Source organism: Cinclus cinclus, chromosome 8 (genome assembly GCF_963662255.1).
Source record: "Cinclus cinclus chromosome 8, bCinCin1.1, whole genome shotgun sequence".
Taxonomy (NCBI): domain Eukaryota; kingdom Metazoa; phylum Chordata; class Aves; order Passeriformes; family Cinclidae; genus Cinclus; species Cinclus cinclus.
The window spans coordinates 28,217,549-28,237,714 of record NC_085053.1 but is presented as its reverse complement, the minus strand read 5'-3'; the positions used below and the strand labels follow the sequence as shown (position 1 = coordinate 28,237,714).

The window sequence follows — 20,166 nt, the reverse complement described above, 5'->3', positions numbered from 1 at the left end:
TTCCAGTCCTTCTGCTGCTTCCAGTCCAGCCACTGCCACGAGAACATGGAGAGAAGCACCAAGGAGCTGTAGCTGAACTTCCCTGATCTGTTTTCTTTTAGCATCTACTCTCCTGAAGGTCATGACTCAAGGGCCAGGGACTGAAAGCCTTTGCTATGGAGGAATAAGGATAAGGGTTGCATACAGCAGGCTCTTCAATGGCATCTCCCTAATTAAAATTAATTTTAAAGGGGAAAAAAAAATCTCTCCGGGACTGGACAAAGAAATGCTACCTTAGATTAGTGAAGCAGTAGCATTTTAACTATGAGGAGAGTGTATAACCTATTTGTAGCCATCCCATGTCAATTATTCTGAATCATCTTTTTATAATAGACATGGGGGAAAAAAAAATCTTTATAAATATAGGCTGTTTTAATATCCCAAAGCAGGAGCAGCAGGTAAGAACTTACCATTTTCTGGCTGGTCCTTAATATCAGCTTCACTTGGCTGGCTGGGACTTTCAGATTGACTTGAATCTGAAAAACATAAAATACAGCCAAAAATTACAGGGTCTGCTGTGGAAAATAGATCAGAGGCGCCAGACTTCCTCAAAAGGCTGAGAGTACAAACTGAGGACAAGAGTGTTGCACTAGGACATGATAATGCAAAAGTCCCGTGCCTAGGTAATATGTTTGCTAGGAAAAAAAAAAAAAATTCAAAAAAAGGGAATCTTGTTTATGGCACTCCACAGAGTGCTTGGGGTGTGTGTTGGCATAAATTAAGCTTTGAGAATCCTTCTTTTTAAAGAAGGCATATTTAAATGACTCTCCTACATGTTTTTTATAATGCAGCCTCTATGTTGTATACAAACCAGAGCCTTACTCCAACACATAGTAAAGTCTCAAAACATATCTCCAAGCAGGCATAGAAAGGTAACTTAGCAACCCTACATAGTCGTGGAGATTGTTGGCTACACATTTATGGAACAAAATCTGCAAAACTGAGGGAAGAGCTGATTTTTTGGCGTACTTTCACAGTGGTTACAGCACCACAAGATTTCTAAAATGTACAGTGCTGGTGGTGATTTGCAGTGGGATAAGTGAGACCAGATACTGGATGACCTGCTTTAGAACTTGTGTAAATAATCCCACAAACTCCCAGCTAACACTCTCCAACGAGCACAATTTATTTTCCTAAAATAATAAAATTACCTATAAAAGGGTACGTGTAAATACGAGTGTTTTGCATTTTTTACACATTATTAACTCTACTTTATGTGAAGATGATCGCTCTTTGGTCCAAAAATTATTCTTAGTAGAAGCTTTAGTCAAATCGTATTTTCCTTCTTAATTATTTCTGTCACTATGAACTGGAAAAAAAAGTCCCTTTACCTGTGGGAAAAAAAATATTTTTTAAGAAATCCCTCAAATTATTGGTTTTTGCTATTAATACATTTTTTCCCCTTTCCCCGGGAATTGTTCTGTAATTTGTTGATCCTGCAGAAAAAGTTATTGCTGTGAAACAAAACTTAGGCAATGAAACCACTTGCTAATGCTTCAACACCACCCCTCATCCTGGCAAACCCATTTTCTGACTTCACCTTGACTTAGCAGAGTTTGGAATTAACTGTCTGAAATTTGACCACATTTCAGTGAGAAGTCAATGCAAGATCAAAAGGTCACAACACTTAACTGTGATTAAATTGAAAATCTTACTTCTATTGCAACAGAGTCATAACACCACCCCTTCTTTTTCTTTGAGGTATTAATAGTGCTGGAAGAAGCAGTACTACTAGTGACCTTGGGTCAAGCAATGCTAATTTATTGCTTTAAAAAGGTTCCTTGCTTTTAAGCAAATGAAGATTTTAATTACCACAGAGCACTATAAAGAAAATGCCTATTTTAAATATTCATTTTTTTTTTTTGTACCTGCTGACTGTCTGCTTTAGGTATCATTCAGAAGCTTAGAGGACAATCTTGTATACATTAAAAACTACAAGTATAAAAAGCACTCACAAAACAAAACTTGATAAATTTCAGAATATAAACACTCAGAAATTTAGCAAAGAAAGCTTCAGTCATGATCCTTCCACTTAAAATCAATTAGATTCCCCTACAAAGTGATATATACCCAGAATCCATTTAATCTCTTTTGTATTTATTATTTTTAATAATTTTGCCAATGCAGCTCATGGAAAAAAAAAATCCCCACTTCTTCAATTTTGTTTTAAATATTGATCTTCTGAATTATCTCTCCCTGAAGCTGAAATCAATGCCAGCAGATACACTATGGGGGTAACAGGCACAGTGCGGTTGTATTCTGGATTTTGGCAAGAAGTTTCGTCCTTCCGATACCGCAAAGGTAAGAACAAAGGTAAAATATTAGGAATGTAAAATATTTAGTTAACATTCAAAGTCAACATTCAACGGATTTCATTTTACAGGGCGGGCATTAGCCTTTTGCTTATTTTTGAGGTTTCTCTTTCCCTCCAGCCAGCCATGGCTCAATCAGAGTTTGGGCTTTATGTTTCCAGTAGTCTCGGAATTCCACAAAAAAAAAAAAAATAAATATAGTTTTGGAGGAGTTCCTGCTGAAATGTGGGAACGGGAGCGTGTTTCCCTTTCCTAAAATTTGTAAGAACCCAGGGAGGGCAGCGGTGGTGGCCGCAGGAGCCGGGCTCGGCGCTGGCACCTTGGCTCCAGCACAGCCCTGCAGCCGGTGGGCAGCACACGCAGCCCGAGCTGCTCCTGGCTTGGGAGAAACAAAGTACTTTTGTCTGCCTCGAGTGTTGTTTTTCCAACACCAAGGCTAGTGGCACAAGAGGGGCTCCACTGGCCATAGGGCGTTTGTTTGCACGCCGAATCTTTAACTTTCTCCTCTTATCTCCTCGGCTCCGGCGATCATGTTTTATCCTAATTCTGCTTCCCTGCAACCCGCCCCTTCTGCTGAAATTAAATATTAATTTCCCAGGAAAAGACAACACAGCTTTAAGCACTATTCTTCATAGAGAGGCGTAGGGCAGTAAAACACAGGATGAGGTAGAAATAAAGCCACTCAATCCTGCGGTGGGGATCAGGGGAGGCTACCGAAAACATGGACTGGGCAAGTATGTGCTCAGCATTGTTATGCAAGGTGGCATCTTGTGGAAACCCCAGATAAGAAGACTGAGTTGAGGCACTTAGCCAAAATGTTTATATGCAGAATTTTGCTTCCCTGATTTTATTCAGATGCCACAGATGATCCGGCACGTATAAATGTGCCGCCACATGGTTAAGGGATTGGCAAAATCAGAGCCGTTGTGTTTTACAGTCTTGCCTAGGACAAGGGAGACTTGCTCAGCCTCCACTGCTCGCTCTCTGCTTTTTCAGCAGTTGGCACTAACTCCTGTCGGGGCTTTTTTGTTGTTTTGCACATGGAAACTTTCAAATTCCAGTTTACTGAACACTTAGTGTTTTGCAGGCTCGGCTACACCAGGAGAGGGAATGTCTGTCCTGCTGAGTCAGTTAGCCAAACAGGTGACCAGAGGAATAAATTAATTTTTGCCCATACATAATTGATATAAATGGAAGATCGTTTTCATAAGCATTTGCATTAAATCAATAAAATCACTAACTATAGAGCAGTTTAACAATTCATTTGATTTTCTCTTTTCTATATATTTGATAGCCACTCTGCAAAGCAGTATACACTTTGTGCCTATTTTCTTTAGCAACAACACTGCCAGTTAAATTCTACCACCTGCAATAATTAGAGCCATTGGAAAACATACAAAACAAAATATACAGTAGATGTGAGCCCCTCTTGAATCCACGGCCCCCTGCGGCAACCAGTTTCATTGGTGCCTTAAGCTAAGGCTGGTAGGAAGCCAAAGAATCTGTATATTACAATAAAGTGCATGTTATTAAGGGGAGGATTTAAATGATTTCAGATGGAGTTGGAAATATTATAGTGAGGAACCACTATTAAGACTGCTGATTAAAAAAAAAAAAAAAATCACCCAGGAATCTAGTTTTATGTTTAAGGAAGCTTAACCTTGAATAGCACAATGGGTTTTATTTGGGGGCTTTTTAGTTAGAGAAAAGTTAGTAGTTGGAATTTTTAACCCTGAGCTAGCTGGGGTTTGAGTGAGTCTGTGCACTGGGCTCAAGGTTACTGGTCAAGAGAAACTCAAGGAGATCTGGTATCAACCACAACCATGGCAAACTGGACCAAAAAAACCATATTGAAGCTATTTTACTCTCTACTTCCGAGAATCATTTATGGTTAAGGGATAAAGGAAAAAAACCACAAAAACCCAAACAACAAAACAGGCTAGTTTTTCAAAGTAGCATTTCCTATCATATCTCTATTCTCTGTTCCTCTTTGGATCTGTTCCTTAAGCATATGCTACCCCAGCACGACCGAGCCCCAGATCTGCCTGATCCCAAACCCTACGCAGGCAGGGACCTCCAGCTCCAGGATGGAAGCTCTGGACTTTTCAGGCTGCAGTTTTCCTTTTCAGCTGCAGCAGGAGCACAGCTCCAGCTGGGCTGCACGGCGGCTGCATGGAAGCAGGGCTGGCGGCACTGGAAGGGAGCGCTCCATTGTTTGGAAAGAATAAAACCTTCCCAGGAAAGTCTGGCCCGTGGACAGGACCAATGTCAACAGACTGACAATGTTGTTCTTTTTTTGTAGACCATGACACAGACGGTGAAGTGTTGTTGCACTCCTCCACCAAAAAAGCCTCTTTTGAGTGCCATGACGCTTCCCAGTGCTAAGCCACTCCATGGCTACCTGACTGGGTAGAGATGGGACGCTTTGTGGAGCACTCCCAAAAACACACTGTGTTTTCCAGGGCAGGCTGAATCCAGCCAGGAATTCACTGGGGGTGGCAGTGACCCTCTTTATTTTATATCTGCTGGTTTGCGCAAAACCAGTGAATGGGTGCCAAGATCATTTTTTACCTCTGCAGAGCAGCTCCCCAGCGGAGCCTGAGCCTCTGAGCAGCCTGCAAGCTACCACAGGTGCAGACACATCTATCCTCGAAACAGTGAAGGTGATCCCCACGTAGTGCAGGAAAAGAAATGACCAGAGATGCCAGATGAACAAGGCAGCACTGCCACTGCCCATGCTGAGCCTGCTCTGCAGTGAAATACAGCAGGTTCCTCTCCTCCACCACTAGCCCAGCGCCTTGCAGAAGCACCACAGAAGTGCACAAGTTAAATTTTCCATTCATGTCATGCTTTGGGGGTGGGGGGAATACTGTATAATAAACTGACATATTTTATTCAAGTTTCAGAGCCCTATTTGTAATAAAAAATTTATATGGCTGGGTTGTGTTCATGCAATAAATTTTTCATCTATAATTTTGGGCATGGATTCTGCCAAAGATTTATATACATTAAAAAAAAAAATCGAAATCATGCTCTTTTATATACAGTCTTATGTGGTAAGCTTACGGGATGTACAAACAAAAACCAGCAGCAGGACTGGGGCTCTTTTACACTCACTTTCCTTTCATTATACATTATAATATAAACACATAGGGGTCACTCCATATATGTTACAATTATTATTTACAGTGATTTTGGTGGCTACTAGGATTTCTTTAAAGGAAGGCCTGGCTCTCCATTTTACTCCAGCCATTGCTTTCAAGTCAACTTTTATAGGGAGTTCAAAGTGCTTCATTATCACCCACCTCACCATCACACATGTACATGCCCGCAGCAGATTCCCAGTTTTATTCCATACCCCTGCACCCTACACCCCATCCCCATGGCTCCCCAGTGAGGTTCTGCACTGGTAAAATCCCTGTGGTGCCAGCCTGGTTTTATTTTTGTGTTTCTTTTTTTTATTTTTTTTTTTTATTTATAAGGCGAGGACTCTTAATTCCTGTACACTGGGAAAGAGATTATCTTCGATAATGGAAATGTAAATCAAAGCTTGCTGTTGTTTATTCCAGACAGACATTTGTGTGTTAAGTCTGTTTATCAGGCAACACTTTGTCTAAGCCAGGAAGTAGTCAGCCTTTGTAACAAGATGTATGCAAATGATTTTCCCATCAGCCCCTGCCACAAAACTTTTGTGGCAAAAAAACCCCTCCTTGTTACTTCACCAGTAAGACGCTCCTAAGCTACCCCGTAAGCAGACTAGCAACAAAACAGCCAGCTAGACTATGCTGATGAGTTTGAATGAGCCCAAAACATGTGCCCACAGTCTGTTGCTGGGTATTGTAAGCAGACTTTGTGTATTACATCTGTTTATCAGGCAACACTCTATGTCTGCTGGGCCGGCTTTGTACCAAGGTGGACGCAAACAAAGATCTCCACAACTCCCCGCCTAACTTTTTTTTGGCTACAGAAATTCCCCGTTACTTCCCTCCTCGCTGGAAATCAGAAAGCGAAACTTCACTGAGAGGCTGCGAGACCCTAAAGCTGTATCAAAATGGTTTCATTTTATATCAACTTTCTTTGTTCTCACAAGCCCATAAATGATTTACTGCTATCGTGTGATAGCCTAGAATGCGGGGAATCTGTGTATTCCCATATTTGTTCCTTGATATTACAAACAAGTATTTGATTCACTTATAAATGTTTGTTTTTAAAACAGTTTACAGCCTTTGATTCCTGCTTACTGATTCATTTCTGGAACATTTTCTATTTATTCCTTTGCAGCAGCAAACGTTAATTTTGACTTAATTCAAATTGTCATCAAAGGCTTCCTTAAGAAATCCCACAGCACAGATTTTATTTGTTATAATAAAATATTCTTAAAGTAAACATCGTGCGACTGTTTTTTTAATTCCAAGAGATACAAAAATCCGTTGCCCAAAGGATTCAAATTGGTTCAGCCCTTTTTCCTAGACAAAATAAACACTTTAGGACTTTACTTGTTTGTATTCTCCTCAGTGGTGCTGTATGCATCACCAGCTAAAAACAAAGAAACTTTTAGCTGCTCAGACAAAATGCAGAAGCTCCCCAAACAACGAAGCGGGGGGGGTGGGGAGGCATTCAGAAAGTCTGACAGTCCATTCAATATAGGGATGATGGCCATAATGCATCCAGGGTCCCCTTGCTAATTAAATATGCATTGGCACAGTTTTGATCGATGCAAGCCATGGATCAGATGACACACCTGCAAAATCTTGAGCCCAGAGCTCCCAGGAAAAGGAAAATACAGGCTGTCTCCTTATCTTTGTTTTCAAAGGCTCTCAATTTCTGTGCTTAGATATCTAATTTAATTCTCTCACCCCTCAGCAAACTGGATTACGAAAGTCAATACTGCCATTGTGCATCGACAGGAACACACAGCTTTCCTTTTATTCAATTTAGCCATGACCTTTAGACAAAGATAATGACAACTGTCTAAAAGTAAGGTAAGGCCTTAAGGAAGACCCTGCTGAGGGGCCCCTCTTGCTTTTTGTGTCTCCTCCAGCTAGGAAGAGCCCACCAGCCATGAAGCAAATCCAGAAATAATTTCCCTGCCCGGACCACAATGACCAGGAGTAGCTTGGCAGAGTGGCTCCCTTAGCCACCAAGGGCTCTGTCCCACCCTGAGGACCTGGGACACCTCAACACCAGTGGCCAGGAGCCCTTTGCCAAGAGGTGGCCAACTTGAGAGACAAAGCGCTCTCGTGCCAAGAGCAGAGCCAGGCGCTTGCACGAGGAGGAACCACACTGTCCCATTTTTCCTGTGGCTGTTGGGGACACAGTGAAACAGAAAGGTCAGAAGAGTAGCACACTAATTTCTCATTTCTGGCCCTGGCACTCGGGAAGAAGTGCAACCCTAGAGCTGGCAGCAGGGCACAGGGAGCCGCACAGGGCGGCGGCAGGAGAAGGAAGCGGCACGCGGATTTTCCTGGCGCTGAGCTGGAGCCAATGGAAATGACATTACTTTCCAATAGGTCTCGCATCAATATTTTTAGCAGCCTCCCTACAACGAGATAGCATCTTTCTAATACATCTGTAAGGAAAGGAGAGAGAACATGCTCCCAGCTAACGAACAGCTATCAGGCAATAATCCACTTTGGTACCTGCAGATACAGGTTGTACCTGAATCAGTGATGGAGGCATATAAAAATTCATATTGATTGAGCAGCCCAGCTCTACAAAATGTGAGCTTCCATTCTGCACAGGGCTTTAACTCTGCAGGATTTTTTTTTTTTTAGCTGCATTTAAAAATACACTTGGCATTTCTAGCTGTGGACCAATATTTTTCTCATGTCTTTTTATACAGATTTGGAGGGAAAGATATTTGTAATGGAAAAAAAATATGTGCAAAGTTGGATTGCTAAGTTTCTGTAATCTTGGGAAATAAAAAAAAGCAGCCTATGTAAGAGCTACAAGAAACCATATGGATCAACAAGAGCTGCCCTCATATCCCTAGGAAATATATATTAACCTACATTTCCCCATCATAAACCCCAAAATAAAAAATCTAATTAGAGTCTCTACCCTCAGATTCACTTGTAGAAAATTTGCTTATCCCCCTCACAAAATGATTTACAGTACTTACATCCATTTATTCAGAGTGATTTAAATTTATTGAATCATTTCAATTTTTAGAGAGCTTCCATTTGGATCTATACTGGTTTCTAGACATATGCAGTGCTCAGTTATTTAAAATTAATTGCAGTACAATAATTTTAAATTGCTTCACACTATACGAATCTCAAGTGCTTTGAATTATTTGAACCATTCTATTTAGAAGCCATCAAACTTCTGAGCACATGCATCAAAGAGTTGTTCTAAAAGCCAAAGGGCCGTCCTGATGATCCCAAAGTGCAGGTGAGCACAGCTCTGGGCATGCTCAGTGCACACAGACCTGGATTTATAGAACAATTCAACAAATTTTGCTCGAATGTCAATCTTTAATTAACAAAAACCGATCCTGTAATAATTTCAAACCACTAAAAAAATTCTAAAACTAGAAAAGCACTGCTATAAAATAATGGCATGCATTAAAACTATTATTACTTCTAATGTATATTTATAGAACATCCTTTTATCCTGAAAATTAAAACAGCTTATTAACATTAAACTAAGCTTTACAACACCTCTGTGGGAAAGGTGAGCATAACTATGCCCACTTTATGCAGGGATGAAGGAGGCACATAGAGGTTAAGTGATTTATCTTGAGAGGCACAGTTACTAAAAGGAGTAAAAAGCATGGAGCTGGGCTCTCAAGCTCTGGATAATAAAGTCTCCCTCCCACCAATGCAGCCATTACAATAGCAGTGGCAGTGCCCACTTAGGAAGCCTTCAACTACATTATGTAGAAAATTACTTGGTACAGTGGATCCAAAGTCACCTAGAAGGGGATATTTCCAGTCACCCCCAGCTTCTGTTTCACTTCCCTTTCTTTTTCTCATGAGGTATTTTGAAAAACAAGAAATCATTTCTCTCCAGAGTATTTTCTATCTCAGTTTAACAATAACAACAGTAGTATTTAGGGGGACTAAATAGCTGGTTTTGCAATGCCTGACTTCATGTACAAAGGCAAGTGGAGATGAGCCTGTGTGATGAGCAGATCTGGTAGCTTTGGTCAAAGACCCCAGGTTCTGCTTTTGTGCAGTTTTACCCTGGTGAGAAAACCAACATCAGCAAAGCAGGATTATGTCCACCATATGGTGAGACTCCATTGGCGGTCGTACAGCCACCCAATTAATCTCTATCCCCCACCATCCCCTTGTTATTTATTTATTGTGACAAACTCATCCTTATGGGACCCTAGGCGGGGAGATGCATATTCCCAGGCTATTGGCATCAGTGCCCATCCTCATCCTTTATCCCAAGCAGGAGCTGGCGAGCTGGCATCTCTCCTCCGGCCAAGGCGCGCGGAGCTACAAGGTCATGCCCAAGGAGGATCTCTAGGTTTTCTAGAGCAGGTTTTTTTTTAAAACTGCCCTCCATCAAAAAGACAAATAAACACTTGACAGTGAGCACACGCTTCACAAACTGCTTTCCAGAGCTGGACATTCTAACACCACACAGACAACTATGCTGTTTGTGGAGACCATCAGAGTGCTCCTACATTTCAGTCTGTGCCTATTCCTATGGTCTGTCTACACCCTCAGCCATTAGAGGTTTCATTAGCCAGCAAAAACAAAGAAAAACCTTCACCAAACCAACAAACTGGGCACGAGCCCCAGCCTCCTCCTCCTTTTTCAATCACTCCCACTTCTCTTTCCTCAAAAGGACAAGTGTAAAATTTTCCTGTGATCAACCAAAAACTCAGCTAGGAATCTATACATCTAACAGAGTGAAGAATACTTAAAAAGAACTAAAATCTCAAAAGAATGGGCCCATTTTCCGTATTCAGGATTATTCTATCTCACACAGGGAAAAACGATGCTGATAATAAAAATATATGTGACCACTTAAGAAATAAACAAAAGAGGTACTAATTTTCCATGGAGATTCTGTCAATAGCAGATTAATATCAAGGTACAGATGAGGCAGTCTAAGCAAAGTTTAAACACTATTTTTTTTTATTGTGGATCTACACTTGCAGTCCCGTTTTCACAACTCTTTTATTTTGATGTACCTGACACTTTTCCTCTTGGCTCCGATTTCAGTCCCTCTTAAGTACATATTTGGTTGTAGTGGCCAATTTTTTCTTTTCCTTTTTTTTTTTTTTTTCTGGCAGATGTCTTTTCCTTGTTCTGTGTACTGTGAGGAGTTCAATGTGGCATGTGAAAAATTTCCATTTCAGGTTTTCTTAAGCTATATACAAAATTAAACTGCTGGCAAAAATACATAGATATATAAAATTATACAGAAGCAAAAGCTGCTCGATAGTCCCCTTTCTTCCCTTCCTCCCTTCCTTTTCCCTTTTCTTTCCCCAGAATAATTGCAGAAATATTGCCATCAGCCTGAAGCCTTTCTCCATGTGTAAAGTCAGGGGATTTTGCCCACAAAGAATTGCCACTGATTGTTGCTCCGTGGATCTGTTTCTACTCTCACAATATTGTAGACTGAGAAGAAGAACTGAGAATTACCATAGAAATCGGGACGTGTTTTGTTGCATCAGTATCATGTTGGCATCAACACCACAGACTCGGGCAGAAAAAAAAGCAGCCTTTTGGTAGGCAGCCTACTTGGTCTGTGTTTCTGCTGTGTTTGTAAGCCATGCAAGTGGAAGGGAAAGTTAAAACTTGGAGAGAAGTAACATGCTGCAGGCTCGGCACAAATTATGGCAAAATCTGAGGTACAGCCATAAATCATGGAGGAATGGAATTATATCTACACCTCAAAGGACAGTGGATCATTATAAATATAGGAAAGAACTGGGTGTATATATAGTTGGCCCCCTGAAAAAATATTCAGCATGATGTGTTGACTCTGAAAATGCAACCAAAAATCCATTTTCACTTGGTCCCAGTGCTGCAAATCTAAATTTTGAGTAAGGAATTTAAAACCAGAAAAGTCCAGAGCTCTCCAAACCTGTAACTACACTGAGTAGACGAAATTTTAATCAAACTTTTAAAGCCATGGTTATGATCCGATGAACAGACAGCTTGACTTGATTACATTTTTGAGTTTCAGTTTCTATTTCTGTTTTAAGATGAAAAAGATCATAGAGTGTCAGAAATTTGAATACTGAATAGCAAAAGCACTTGCAGGTTTAGAAAGCATATAGAAAAGCTGGCAAAAGAAAACGCTATTCCATTGCCACCATCTGCTTTCTGGCATATTGAAGAAACTTTACTAACAGCAACATTTTCTTGCATTAGAATATCTGCTAATTAGTTTTGTTGTAATTTTTTTTTTAAATTACCTTTTACACAGAAGGCAAATAGCCAGTTTTTTTGGCTGGCTGCACCTTACACCACGTCTGATAACATTTTCACATTAAGTTCAGTTTACCTCACTTTTTTTTTTTTCTATCAAAATCCTATCTTTATCATAGTCAAAGCCTGCAAAAACTTTGCCTTGCTGAGACTAAAGAAAAAAACATCAAACATACGAAGTGTTAAAAATCGCTGAATAACTCAAAGGAAAAAAGATAATTTTGAAGGCGTTTTGGCTGAAATCTATTTTCCTTTGAATTGCATGAGTGTTTTAAAATGTTAAAAACACTACAGAGTGACTAATGAATGTAAAAGAATGATAAAGAGTATGGGTCCAGTTATCAGTGATGTGCCTAAAACAAAATAATTTTGGACAGTCTGCCATGCAAATATTGACTAAAATGTCATAAATAATGTCTGCAACAAAGGGAATCCTGCAAAGGAATATTCTGTTGTACTTAATGCATTGTAGAGTGTGCCTTTTAGTAAGCAGTACGTTACAGAGCCTTAAAACTTCATTTGGACAAAAAAAAAAAAAAACCCTAAAATTTCCAAAATAAAAACATTACTGATGTTGTTTTTTTGTTGGTGTTTTTTTTGTTGTTGTTTTTTTTTTTTTTTTTCAGAAAAAGACCTTCCAAAAAGTTAAAGGTGCAGCATTACATTTGGGAAAGGGTTCACTTAGAAGCTGATTTTCAAAAGAAATGAGTTGTCCAAAAATTTCGAACAGACCAAATGCAACCACCTCATTGACTTACAACTATTTCCTCTGCCATTCTTAACAGTATTTTCACCCATTTCTCTGCTGGCAGGGAAGAGGCTGTTTGCAGGTCTTTGTCAAAATGTACTGAAATCAAATGCAAAGACATTAAGTCAACCACTGTCCTGGGCCAGAGCTGAGAGGTGGCAAAGCTTCTGTTCCAGCACTTCTTAGGACCTAATTCTGTCTCACTTCCAGCCTCTGGCTGGCTCCAAGTGCAGGCTTAGAAATAAAAACTCAATCCTGTGAGAATGATGGCAACACACAGAGTGGGCAGGAAGGGCTCCAAACCACCCTCAAAATCACAATATTTTAGTGATTTTAGAATTTTTTTAGTAGGACTGGAATATGATGTCAAAGTTAGGGAAGCTGCATTAGGAACTCCAGATTACCTACATCTCCACTGACACACTGTGCTATGTGTAATCACAAACAACCCAGTCACTTTTTCTTCTGAAAGTCTACTTAAAAAAATTAAACAATCGGGTCTGCAACTGAAAACTTCTACATGTGTTTTCTGAAATTTCATTTCTGAGAAAAATTTCACAGCCACTGAGATGACAAAAAACCAAGACATTTTACATTTCTAAAGCATCTTTCATCCAAGATCAAAGAACTACATCAACAATAATTCTCAAAATACCCCTTTGAAACAGAAGTACTGAAAGGAGTACTATTAAATGTATTTTATCTTTATCTAGCTTGATCTATTTTCTTTATAAAATGCTGGTTACTGTAACATCTCTCTAGACGGATGCACACTATAGGTTAAGTGACTTCACCAGAAGCACTTACTAGTTCAGTGGAAGAAATGATAATGCTCACATTTGGGAGTCAAGGATTCTAAACCTTTCATCCACTAATTAAAAACATATATAAATGTAAACTAACCTAGGGAGCATGAAAACCCCTCAACCATCATGTGATTGAGGTGCCACCGAGGCAAGTGAAGGATTTGGAAACAGCAGCACACAAAGCAGCTGGCAGGACACGCTGTGGCACTGTGCATGGACATCAGTAGGTGGTGACGGCAGCAAACTACAGTTGAAAAGAAGGAGTGGGCTTTTGCTGTTTCTCGAACCTCTTGGAAAAAATTAAGTCAACTTTCTTATCAAAGATGAAAAGCTTTCCTGCCCTGAAACATGCAGAGAAGTGCTCCCTGCTCTTCCGTGGAGGCTCAGGAAGAGCACGGGTTTTCCAGCTGCACCACAGGTCACCCACAAAAGGATTGGTGGGTTGTGTGGCAGGGTCTGAGGCTGAAGAATTTGCCTAACATGAAACTCAGAATTATTTAAAAATAAATTACAGGCTGTGTTACAAACCATATAATTCAGCCTTTGGGCCAAGATAATTCTTGACACAACCCCACTGGAATTACACCAGGGATAGACATAGCGCAGTGCTTTCATTAGGATCCTTTCTTTATCATTCCCACAATCAGGTCATATGTGGGTAACACTGATAATCTCCTGCCTGCTCTGTAACATGGATGAAATGTTATCAACTGTTCTGCCTCGTCAGAGAGCAGCACACGCTCTGCCAGGGTGCACAGAACCCACTGCTGATAAAAGCAGTCCCTGTTTGGAGAGGTGTGCTTTACAATCCTTGCGTTTTTTTGCAGCAGAGTAGCTGTTGGACAATGAAGAAAAACATTTCAGCTCCCCTGAAAGTTTGACTGTTCCTTTTCAAACAATACAACACAAGACTCCGGACATACTGCTGACACAGCAACATCAGTGCCTCAAAGAAACTGTGGGAAATGTCAAATTTATGGTCCTATGGGTGATTGGTGGAAGGTTTCTTCCCCCCCTTCAGCAAGCCTCTGTCAAAAACAGAGCCTCTAGAAAGTTTTTGGCTACGTCCCAGCAAAGCAGAAGGAAGCTGTATCCCACACTTCCCTTGGGACTTAATGAAATATACAGCCTCTGGGCTTCTTTCAATTTGGTCTTTCAGATTGCTAAACCAGTGAAAGAAGGATCCTAGCTGTCACAAACGTCACATGTTTGGGGTCACCTGCTGCTCGGGGGTTCTCATGCCAGTTGTTGACATAATAAGCACCCCTTACACTTTAATTACAATTCACAGTGTGCAAACTCTGCAATCTGCTTTAAGGCAGACAGTCTTTTAAATCAACACTAAATTCTACTACTGTTAGAGCAGAAACGGGAGGAAAAAGATGTCCAGCTGACTGAATAATTGTATTCAAATATTTGTGATCCCAAAGAAAAGTAAGCACTATCCAGTGAAAAGAGCAACTGTATTGCCTGTAACACTTCAGGAAGTGTAGTTAAAACTTGCCTCGCTCCGCACAGTCACGCAGACGACGCACGTGAGGCGTTTCCATTTGATGAGCTCTTTCCAAAGCTCCTGCAAGCACAAACCTGAGTACCCAGCTGTGTTTGTCCCCGAGCACTGAGCAGGCTGGACACAATGCTGGACACTGGGATCACCAATGGGAGGGGAGGGAAATTCTCAAGCCCTCTTAGTATGAATTTCAACAGGACTTGTGCAATGAAAGCCTGAACGGGAAGACATGTTTATTTTACTCTGGAATGCTTTATTTAGTTCGGTACAAGAAACACTGGGTGTACTTAAAAATACTTATTATTTTGAGAAACAGATCTGAGTCCTTCGGTTTCCTTGACTGCTGCCTCTTTTTTAACTGTTACTCCTAATAAAGACATATCAAGACCACCAAACTTAAATAAACTGTACCAGTTGTAAAGGAATAAAATTCTCCTCTCCTTATATGTTAGAGAAAATCCATTTCAGCATTCATGCATCTAAAAATGCCTCCAGTAAATTATATTATTTACAGGGCCTTAGTTGAATCCATGGAAAGGAAAAGACCACCAGAGGGGACATGGCGCTCTGGGAGTACTCCTAGAAGAATTTCTGTGTTTGCCTGCTAGAAACACTGTTAAATTGTGGGTTATGGATCACACTGTCCACACAGGAAAGGCAGCACGAGCTCCAGCAGCTGCGCCCTGCACACATTCACCCTATGTGCTCTCGGGGAAACAAAGGAGAAGTCAATAGCCCAATACAAGGACCTGTTCCTATTTAAATCAACAGGAGTGACTCTGGCCACAGGAGTTGTCCAACTGGCTTCTTAGAGAAAAACAAGGATGGATTTTTCACCATGCTCAACAGCCACACTGGCAGGCTCCTTCTCCCTCGGCTGAGAGGGACGGAACCTCCTCCCTTTGCCGTCGCTCGCTGTACCGGCGACCTCAGATAAACTCGAAACGTTTTGAAATTATCATCAGACTGTGAAGCACTTCAATGAAAATCTATAAAACAAATTTATAGTGTGCATTCATGTGTATTACATATACACTTAGAACGGGATTTATCATTTAGCTGACCTTTGGAACACTGGTATTTTTAGATCCAAAAAAATGTGTGTTGATTGTACTTCAACCTGGTCCCCTTACAATGTACCAACTCCTTGATATCTTACTACAGGAAAGATAATTGCAATGAATTTTTATATTTCAGCACATGGGAAGATAAGATTAGACAGTAGGGACATAAAAGCAAACTGCAGCACATAAAAGATAAGTTTCTGAAAGTTACAATTTACACCAAATGTTACAGATTAAAATGTTCAAAGCTATTTATAGGACCTTCTGCTGGTCCCATTATAGACCTTGGGAAGACTGCAAAGAATCAGCTCTACCTTTTCCTTAATCACTTCCTCCCATACCTAAAAACCCTTTGGAGCACACAAATTATTAATGATATTAAGACTATTATTAATTCCCATTACCACTCAGGTAAGGACTCAGGTGACTCAGCAAACTGGTCCCAAGGTCACATGCGCTGCACAGACCTCACCATCCAAGAGGATTGTTCCTACTCTAATGGGATTATCTACAATCTGAACAACTCATCCCAAAAGGTAAATAAGCATTTGATTTCCCTCTGCCTTCTGCATGTACCATGTCTGCCTCCATCAACAGAGTGTCTTGCATTTTTAAAATGGGATCTTTTCCTTCGTTATTTCCTACTATTAAGTTGCCACCCACAGTAGTTTGTTCAGTGGAAGAAATAAGAAATAACAGCAAGAGAGATACATTTACCTCCATACAAGGCATTAAAAAAATCAAAGCTGAAAAGCAAATCAGAAGTAGGGAACCGTAGCTAGGGAGGCACACAAAGTGCCATACGCAGCAGGCAGCAGACGCAGCCACTGCCCACCAAAGGGCACAGGTGCAACAGCAGAAAAATCACCCAGTGCAAAGCAAAGTTTGCAGCAGAGCGGCTAATAAATGACACCCTCTGGAAAGCTGTCCTGGCAGCCGCCAGCACACGGCACCCGCTCCCTCCGGCTGAGCCCTCGGACTGCTTCCAGTGCCACAAAAACAAAGAGCGCTCGCGGTGCGAGGCGCGGCTCCGACGAGCACGCTCAGGAGGGATTTTTCAATCACAGCTTAGCCGTATTTTCTGCTTTCTTTCTCAAACTTAACCTTCTCTGAGGACTGTTTCTATGAATAGTCTCGAATTTCAGCCACTTCTGATGAAGGCCTCTGCAAAAAAAAAAGTGTTGCTAGAAATTTCTGACAGGGGAAAAGTGATTTCCCCCCCCCACTATACAATTCCTAAAAACATATGGTGGAAGACATTCCGTGCAAACCTGGAGTGTGGTCTGTTTTCCACAAAGACGAGGGAGGAAAAGTTGCAGCCCCAACCATGGGATTGATAAAAGAAGGAGCAATGAAGGAAACTGTTTTGAAAACAGAAACTCTGTCGGCCAATGCAGTAAAGAGTAACTCCATACACAAAATTACATGTAGACAGAATCAATCCTGCTCTCAGGATTTGTGGGTGTGAGCTGTACACAGAGTGTTTGGTGAAGCCCAATTCATGTTCAAAAGAAAATTAAACCAAAGAATAAGTTTTTAAAAGGAGCCTTTGAAGCAAAAAGCAATGATGTGTGAAAGACAGAACCAGAAGAGTTTATTTAAACACACAGCACAGAAAACAGGGAAAACAGAATTAGGAAATTAGAAGAACAGTCAAGAAGGCACCCAGCAGCCTTTTTCCTGGAACTAGAAGTTCTTATATCCATGAATATTTTATCCAGATTCAACTATCTTTTTCATGTCCTTCCTATTAAAATTCCAGACGTTTTCTTCAATAAAATCAGAAAAGTGATTCAAAATGTATTGGTAGAAGATATAAAATTAGTTGTGTGTGGACGTTACAAAGGATCTGGGAACCTTACACCCTGTAGATCTGCTTATTTAACTATTTAGCAGCATAATTCAAAATTTGCATATGACTGGTTTGATGCCAAACCATAAGAATAAAGCATGAATGTCTCTGTCCTATGAATTTCAAACTCAGGATTTTTTAACTTAGTCCTCAAATGTGAACTGTGGTCCCTTCCTAAAATTACTATGTAGCCCACGATCTAGTTAGAAATTATATGTAAAACTCTAAAACAGGCTGTTGTTTTTTCCCCCTTTAAACTTCCTATCAAGAGTAAATCATTTTGTGACATACTCAGAAATTGAATATTTCATGCTGGTTCCAAAAGAGGAATTTCTTCATTTAGCAAACCCAAGCCTAAAAATAAGTATCTAAAACAGAAAAAAAAAAAAAAAAATTAGTTATAAACCCCAGTTCCTCATGGCACAACACTCAGTGATGAGGAAAGTCTGGCCCATCCTCTTAACAAAAGTTCTCTCATCTTAAAGAAGTTCCAAAATAACCTCTGTGATAAAAACGGGCCATGCAAGTACAGAGCCTTCCTGTAAATGTCCCCCAGCCTCACGAGTTGCTTTGTTGTGGGACAGCTACGATTTTATGGATGCATGGATGTAGCCATGGATGCACCCAGTTTGTCCAGTCTCTGCTAGACGCTCATTTTATTATGGCAGGATAAAGAAAACAGGAATAGCAAGGGAGAGTGGGGAAGTGCAGCAAAGAGAAGGCAGCCAGAGGTATTACAGAGTTTACACTGTTGTATTTTTAGGTGTGTGCCCTGACACTCAAACTTCTGGGCAGAAGTGGTGGTGCCATGTAACCCCAACAATGGCCTACGTATGTGGGTGTGAGTGGGTCCCTGAAGTCCCCCTTCATCTCACACCCCAGAAATTTAACCTGGAGAAAAGAAGGATGTCTTTCTTGCTAGGTGTGCGGTTTGGTCTAAATTGAGGGAAGAAGCTGAAGAAAAATAGTTGGTTTAGGTGCCACAGCTCAGTTAATAGGGGCTGAGTCCATTAGTCATGACAGGCAAGCCTGCAATAAATTATGGCTGTCTTGTGCTCCCCCACTAGGCAAAATCCTTTCCTGGTTTTTCACCACTCCTTTCTCAAGAGCAATACCCAGGATGTATTCCAGGACAATTTGCTCTGTGCTGTTGAGACCGAGAAGCAAGGACACTGGAGGGGTGAATGCACCAAATATCTGACTTTGCATCTTTCTCAACCTTACACAGGTACCATAATGCAAGCAGAAACTCCTGCACACCTGCAGCTGCTGAAACACCTATGGACTGCTCCTGCGTGATCTAGGACAGGGCTCATCTTCTACCCCTGCACAGGGACCTCGCTGCCAAGTCCAGAATCACTAATTGCCATCAGGACTAATTCTGACCAGGATTTATTTTGATCAGGACTGTACCCAAGGCTGCCACCCTGCCGATCTCCATTTTGCTGAGCTCTGTAGAAGCAGAGAACAAAGAGAGAGAGCCCTTGCCTCCAAGAGCTCACGATTTACTGGGCCTACCAGGAGAGCAGGACAAGCACAGCACCTAAGTCTCCTGCCAAGTGTAAATCTTCAGAGCTCTGGCTCCAAAAGGCCATAAATAAAAGCGGGGGGAAAAAAGGATAAGGTAATTCTGTCCACTCTGTTTCGTTCCAAACCTTTGAAGGAAAGAATATATTAAATGCATCTAAGTCCTTTAACAAATACATAAACCACAGAAGGATATGATTTAGACTTAAAATATCACCCCAGGTCTAACTACAGTGTCAATAATGCAATGTGATAAGAAACTCAGTGTACTGGCCCCCTGTTTAAGGCATAGATAATGGAACACATCTAAAAAGTGCCCAAAACTAATGCTGAATGTGAAGAACAGCAAAGAGAATAATTGCTGGCTGAGTATTTATGTGCTCAGGACAGACTGGATCGAAACTCATGGCTCGATTAAGTATTTCCTTTTTTACAGAGTGCCCCAAACTGACACTCAGCTGGGGCTCAGCTTCTTTAAAGAGTCCAAAAAAGGCTCCATCCTGTCAGCATCAGCAGCCTTTGGGGCACACACAGACTTGCAAAGGATCAGCCTTTACAAATATTTTCTAATTGAGTCAACCATGATCCTGAAGATGGAATTTTATTTCCTTTTTTTCTTTTTTTTTTGGTGGTTAATTTCTTTATTTATTATGCACTTGAGGAGACTTCATTGTCCAACTATTTTATTACTTGCTACACAAAAAAATATATTTGTGAATGGCTCCATTATTTCGGCAGTTAGCCTTCTGGTGCACAGAAAGTTTCCCTTCTGAACAGGCACTCATTCATTCTGCTGCACCATTGTACATTTTACGGCTTGCCATACCAAAAAAAAAAAAAAAAAAAAAAAGAAAAATCTTTTTTATTTCTTTCAGTGCTCCTATTATTGTAATAATTTAAAAAGTGGTTC

At 40.8% G+C, this 20,166-nt stretch overlaps 1 protein-coding gene across 6 annotated transcripts in view; it reads right to left on the bottom strand.

Moving 5' to 3' along the window:
• Positions 1-20,166, bottom strand: part of NFIA (nuclear factor I A) — a 249,501-nt gene that overhangs the window by 113,476 nt on the left and 115,859 nt on the right. For all 6 annotated transcript variants that reach the window (XM_062497286.1, XM_062497288.1, XM_062497282.1 and 3 more), the window contains exon 3: positions 450-515. In XM_062497286.1, the coding sequence (XP_062353270.1) occupies positions 450-515 (66 nt within the window). The remainder of the gene's footprint in view (positions 1-449; positions 516-20,166) is intronic.